At 28.9% G+C, this 7435-nt stretch overlaps 1 protein-coding gene across 1 annotated transcript; it reads left to right on the plus strand.

Annotated features, from left to right (window-relative positions):
* Positions 1 to 5434: 5434 nt before the first annotated feature.
* LOC149218663 (caffeic acid 3-O-methyltransferase-like) lies at positions 5435 to 6856 on the plus strand. Its single transcript, XM_089382436.1, has 3 exons — positions 5435 to 6208; positions 6298 to 6362; positions 6451 to 6856. The coding sequence occupies exons 1-3, from the start codon at positions 5473 to 5475 to the stop codon at positions 6748 to 6750; spliced, it is 1101 nt and encodes a 366-aa protein (XP_089238562.1). The 5' UTR covers positions 5435 to 5472; the 3' UTR covers positions 6751 to 6856.
* Positions 6857 to 7435: the final 579 nt, after the last annotated feature.

The raw sequence follows: 7435 nt of genomic DNA on the forward strand, positions 1-7435 counted from the left end.
TTCATAGTACATTGAAATTTATTGTATAATCAATTTATTTATTTCCTTCCTTTTTATAATTAATTATTTCTTTCCTATTTCATTTAAGCTTAATATTCAAACATTTTAATTTTTAATTTTTAATTTTTAATTTTTAATTTTTTTCCTTCATGACTTAATTGCTTTATTTGATTATTTATTCCTTATCTTTATTTTAAAGGTTAGCTTAGTTAGATATTAGTATATAATGTATTTATTATTAATTCAATTATAAAAATAAAAAACAATAATAATAATAATAATAATAATAATAATAATAATAATAATAATAATAATAATTATTATAATTATTATTATTATTATTATTATTATTATTATTATTAGGGTGAGGTTAGTTAGATATTATCATATAGTGTGTTTATTATTATCCAATTATAAAAAAAAATTAAAATAAATAAATAATTAAATATATAAATAAATATTAATAATAATACTAAATAGATAAATAATATTAAATAAATTAGTATTTTGGCTTTTATCCCATCGAGTAAAACATAGTAGTTATCTAACTGTTGTTTCCCTTAGTTGTTAGAAGGTCTCGACTCCCTATTTAACTTTCTACTACAATTTGATTTTTCATCTTTTCCTCATGATGGACCACACCAGTTGGTTCGAAACGCGTCGACCTAAATCTACCAATGTGATTTCTTCCAGAATTATTTCAAATCAATATATAGATCACATAAGCTTGAATCTGATTATAATATTAAAATGTTAATAAAATAAATATTAAAATTTATTAAATAATATTAATATTAATAAATTAAAATAATAATAGTAATAAACCATATTAATAAATTAAACTTTATTATTATTCTTTTTAATACTAATTGATTTTAATATTTTTTATTAATATTAATGTTAATATTATTTATAGTAATAATGAATGTCATTAATAATATTAATATTATTAATTAAATGTTGTTAAATTTAATATTGAAATTTAAATATTATTCATAATATTAATGTTATTAAAATAATCATTTCAAAATTTATTGTGATTAATAATATTACTAATAATTTTTTTAAAAAGAAGCCCATGGTATTAGTATTATAAATTTCTCAAATTACTTAATAATATAATAATTATTATTATTAGTCCACAAGACTTTGGATTGACGATGAATGGGTGCACTGTTAAGGCACTCCTTGCAATAGGTCACTAGTTCAAATCCCCTGTGGGAATCATTATTAACCATCATCATCATCATCATCAAGAACATTGATATTTAATAAATTAATTAACACTAGTAAAATAATTATTAATACTAACATTTTAAATAATGTTTTATTTATTTTTTTAATTATTTAATTGATGTTATAGTGATTGAAGAGGGCTTTGAGGTAATTAAGGTTGGCTATTGTCAAATAAGATAAGCATACTTTGACTAAATGTGAATATACTCATATTTGACTATGTTCTACCAATATGGTTGGCTATACTAGTTATGTATTAAATTTTTTGAAATTATGTATTATTACGTTAATTAGTATACCAATATAAAAATGTTAGTAAATAAATAATAATAATATTATTATTATTATTAATATTAATATACTAATATATGAATGTAATTAATAATATTAATATTATTAATTAAATATTGTTAAATTTAATATTGAAATTTAAATGTTATTAAGTTAACAATTTTAAAAATTTATCGTGATTAATAATATTACTAATATTACTTTTCTAAAATAAGCCCATAGTAGTAGTGTTATAAATTTGTGGGATGATCCAATAATATAATTAATGTTATTAAACATTTTAATGTTTCAATTAATCTTATCAATGTTAATGTTTTGATTAATTAATGTTAATTAATGTTTTAATTAATTAATGTTATATTAACTAAGGACTATTTTGAGTGAACAAGGTTGATTATTGTGGTAAATATAAGGTTGACTAAGTCTTAATGTGGTCATATTTGGCTATGTTTGACTAATGTAATTGACTATAATAATTATGTCCTAAGTAATTTTTCTTTTAATTATATATTATTACTTTAATTAATATATCAATGTTAATAAATTAATAGTATTATTAAATAATATTTTTATTTTTATTTAAAGGTTTTAATTAATGTTATTAAATATTTTAATTAATGTTTTAAGTACATTTTTAATGTTTTAAATCATTTTTTAATCTTTTAATTAATTCAAACATTAATTAAAATATGAGTGTTAATTAAAATATCATGTATAATGTGTTAACATTGAAATTTAATTAATTATTAATGTTAATTAATTATTAATAAATTAGTTATTAATAACTTAATTATTAATAAATTAATAAAATTATTAATACTCATATTTTAAATAATGGTTTAAGTATTTTTTAATGTTTTAATTAATATATTGGAAGATGTTTTAATTAATAAAATAATGTAGTACTATAAAAAATAATATGATTTAGTAAAATTAGATAATATAAAACCAATTTAATAAAATAACATGATATAAAAAATCATTTAAAATATTTAAAATTAATGTTTAGTAATTTAATAACCCTTGACTCTGCATTGTTAATGGTATAATAAAAACCCTAAGGTTGTATTATTATATAAAAATTATAATAAGCTTATATCTAAATTATGAAATACCACAAAATATATTATAATTTAATAGTATTATTTAATATTTATTTATATTATTTAAATAATAATCAAACTCTACTAGTTATTGATTAATCATCATATATTTGTTTCTTAAGGGATATTTTACAAAAATGAGTCAAAATTGGTTGGATGTTGCAACAAGTGTGGTTGGATAACTTAATAAATTCATATTCCATCCACTATAGCTATCTCTCAAGTGGGCATACCTTTGAATGGCATGCATAAGGAACCACTCATGTAATGGAGTGGATAAAAACAACAAAGCTCTTGTCAGGTGGTTGAATAGACATACCTTTGTTCAAGAAACCACTAAGGTAATGGAGTGGATTAAAAACAATAAAACTTTTGAGAATGTGAACAATTAAAAGTTTCAAAATCAATTTTATTTTTTTTCTTTTTCTTTTTTCACTTTTCACTAATTGGCATATATGGTTATCAACAATACTTACTGTAAATTTTTAATCATATTTTGTAAAAAATTAATTCAAGTATGGTTTAGACATGTGAAGTTATCACCTTTAATTTGATTGGTGGATGGATTCTCAATAACTAGAATATACTAGCATCTTTCAATTTAGATCATCCGATCAAAAAAATTAATTACAAAAATAATTAAAGTAGCTAATTCCAATAAAAAACATATATCACCTTAATTATGAAAATTTGTCTAACAAATTCTAATTCCTTAAATAACACCAAATTTTTTATAATTTTATATTAAATAAAAATAGAAAAACTTGATAACATCCATATTTAAAGGGTAACTCCCATATGGTAAAGGTATGTTTGCACTTCTGAATAAAATAGTATTAAAATAATAAGTTCCCTATTATTAAAAACTTGTCGGATGGTAAACTACAATTGCAAATCGTAAAGACAAGTTGGCGTTTATGAATAATAAGTAAATTTACATATTAAAAAATGGAGAAATGTAGTTACAAACGGTGAAGGAAAGTTCGCATATGTGCATAGAATTGTATTAAAAACAAAAACTTGAGTGCTGAATAAAAGATCTAAAATGGTATTTTATTAATGGTATTATAACATCTTAGACAGGAGAACAAAAATATTCTTAATGGATTTTCTTTAAAATTTTGAATATATTGATGATTCATTTAAATTTAAAAAAATAAATCAATAATATGTTTAAGTATTTGTAAAATATATATTCTCAATTTTTTTTCCCAGAGTCAATTTTCTTATGGTATAAATTTAAATTTGAATTCGTTAACTATGGGTTATCTCATCAAATAATGACCATTTTCTCAAATCATCTGTAGTTCTAAGCTATAATGCATCATTAAGTACCCAGATTGATGTGAGCAGTCATGTAATTTGATAAATCTATTAAAGGATTCATCACGTCAAAGAATGCTTGGTCGTCTAGCAGGATTTATCCCTGTGACTTTCTTAGGCAGAGCACTGCAGAAGCTTCCTTGAAACTCCAAATTTAACGTTAACATTTGTCACTTTGATTGCATAGCACTAGCATTACCTCTTCCGGGTCACTTTATGAATAAATCACTGCAGGTCTCATCTTACATAAATATTCTATTATGAAATGAGTGAAAATAATAGTTCCTTTCGATTTGTAGGACTTACCTGCAGTGTACAAGATTGTTTACACTATTAATGAGGGAGGCTCATGCACTTCTATATTCGTCTAATTTTTCTTTTCCTATTTATCCCCGATTTCAAAGCAACGAGTGTTGTCTTCTTTTTCTTATAATCCCCAATTTCAAAGCAAGAAGCGTTGTCTTCGTTTTTCTTATAATCCCCAGTTTCAAAGCAACGAGTGCTATTGCATCCATTCTTTAGATTATGGAGTAATTAGGGCATGAAATGTAAGAACTCTATTGTTAGTGTTTTTATGTTAATCCTCGTGAGTAGATGTAAAAGAGAAATTAGAATGGGTTGGTATTGGTTTTTCCCTGCTCACCTAAAATGTTCGCATGGTAACAAGTGGCATCCACCAACAAATGTGGTTTATTATAGTGCAAAGGAGTTTAAGGTCACCTTCTTGAAAGATTATCTGGAACAAAAATCTAGACCGTAAACCATTACTTTCACTAACTCACACCATTATTCATTATTTTCACTAACCCACGTCATTATGTAACATCTCGATGGGAAGAAATTCTAGAATCTAGACTTTAATCTAGAATCTAGATCTATTAAAATCGAGAAATAGAATGTGACATAAAATTAAGAGGCTCTCTAAATGAGTCAGGTGGAAAATGCCGAACCATGCATTCATTCATTCAAAGTCTTGTGAACGGCAACCCTTATCCTGATTGCAGATTCTCATCACTTCCATACGTGCCTGTTTGGGCCCACTTTTCATCAGAATTGCTTATGGTCGGAAAACTTTGGAGTTGCAGCTGGGTGGCTTCCGCCAAAGTATGAGAATCTGCCATCAGCGTAAGGGTTGCCCGTTGGAGGTGGGTGGCTTCCTCCAAAGTTAACGATGGCGACAAAGCCTGGGTAATACCATTTCAAGGGTCCTCCTTTCACCCATTTAAATTCAACGAGGATGATGTGGGGAGTGGGCCGAAACAGGCACGTAAATAAGTGATGAGAATCTGCAATCAGGATAAGGTTTGCCTCCACCCACCTCCAAAGTTATGAGAACCTGCAACCAGCGTAATGGTTGCCAGTTGGAGGTGGGTGGCTTCCTCCAAAGTTATGAGAACCTGCAACCAGCGTAATGGTTGCCAGTTGGAGGTGGGTGTTTCTCCAAAGTAAACGCTGGCGACAAAGCCTGGGTAACACCATTTCAAGTGTCCTCTCACCCATTTAAATTCAACGACGAGGAATGGAATCAACAACGGCTGCAAACTCAGAGATGAATGCGAAGATTGTGAATGAAGATGAATGGCTTCTGGGTATGGAGCTTGGAAATTTCTCCTGTCTACCCATGGCTATGAACGCAGCCGTTGAATTAGATATCCTCCAAGTTATAGCAAATGCAGGCAATGGCGTCCAACTCTCGCCCAGAAAAATCGTTTCCCTCATTCCGACGACGAACCCGGATCACGCTGCCATTAGTCTGGATCGGATCCTGAGAGTGCTGGCCAGCCATTCGGTTCTGAGCTCCTCCGTGACCATCGACGAGAGCGGGAAGGCCGAGAGGATGTATGGCCTCACTCCTCTCTGCAAATATCTTATCAAGAAGAACGACGGAGTCTCTCTGGTGCCACAAGTATTGATTAATCAAGACATTGTGTTTATGAAGACGTGGCATTATCTCAAGGACGCCGTGCTTGAAGGATCTCAGCCATACACCAAAGCCCACGGAATGAATGTCTTCGAGCACATAGCCACGGACCAAAGGATAAACAGTGTCGTCAACGAGGCTATGTCTGCGCATTCTACCATGTTGATGAACAAGATTCTGGATACTTACGAGGGTTTTAAAGAGCTTCAGGAGTTGGTGGATGTGGGAGGAGGAATTGGGTCGACTCTCAATCTCATAGTCACTAGGTATCCCCACATCACGGGAATCAACTTCGACATGCCCCATGTGCTGGCCGCTGCTCCTCACTATCCAGGTACATCCCACTCCCCAACTTCAACCATTAAATCAGTTTGTTTTCTTTGGGTGCAGGTGACTAAATCTGGTGAATTTCTGTTTGTTCAGCTGTGAGGCATGTAGCTGGAAACATGTTTGATAGCGTACCAAGTGGCCAAACAATTTTTATGAAGGTATGACAATGGCTTTCTGCTGTTGGGTAGTTTTATATTGAATCAATGGACATGGATCACCTGATTATATCTATCGAATTTTTTTCAGTGGATTCTGCATGATTGGAGTGACGATAATTCCGTAAAGCTTTTGAAGAATTGTCACAAGGCATTGCCAAAGAAAGGGATGGTGATAGTGGTGGACACCATTCTCCCAGTGGCTGCAGAGACATCTCCTTATGCTCGACAGGCATCTCATTTAGATTTGATGATGTTGGCATACAGTCCGGGGGGCAAGGAGCGGACAGAGCAAGAATTTCAAGAGTTGGGGCATGCAGCAGGATTCGAAGGAGGTGTTAAGCCCATATGTTGTGTCAATGGATTGTGGGTAATGGAGTTTCACAAGTAAGTTTGATGTGATTCTATGGCACTTTGTTTAGACATATATATATATATAGAGAGAGTGTATGGTTCATCTTTAATTTGATATCTACCACTCCTGTTGTGTGGACTAAATAATATATCAAGTTTGGTCGAACTTTCGGTTTCAAGAAAAAATCAAATACTGTAACTTGAAGTTGAAATGGCTTTCTGAATCTTTATCTGTTGTATTATCCATTATCGAAGATTGTATAGATAAAACATGGTTTTACTATCGGCTCTTAGAGATTGTAGAGACGAAATAATTATAGTATGTGTAGTTTCGTTGATTTTTGAAAAATCTTTCCCACTCTGTTTAAAGTTAAAGAAGCTGTTCTAAAAGTCAGGGAAAAAATTTAGTATTCTCATTAGTTGTCCTTATAGATGCATTATAATAATAAATGGTTTATTCATTAAATCGTATATTCATATTAAACAAGATTGGTTCTAAAGATATAGGTTACAATTAAAAGAAAATAATTATAAAAATTTGGATTAAAATTGAAAATGTATTTGAAAAAGACAACCATACGTAAAATGTCAAAAGTTACATTAAAATTACGTTTCTAGCTTATTTGTAAATGTAAAAAATAATGCTTTGAGTTAGCAATATCAATGAGAGACCATAATACCTAATTATAGGTATTAGGTATTTGGGTGGAAAAGTAAAAACA

The sequence above is a fragment of the Pinus tabuliformis genome, chromosome Q (genome assembly GCF_031772625.1).
Source record: "Pinus tabuliformis cultivar Carrire ecotype Pingquan chromosome Q, CPIR1, whole genome shotgun sequence".
In the NCBI taxonomy this organism is placed as follows: domain Eukaryota; kingdom Viridiplantae; phylum Streptophyta; class Pinopsida; order Pinales; family Pinaceae; genus Pinus; species Pinus tabuliformis.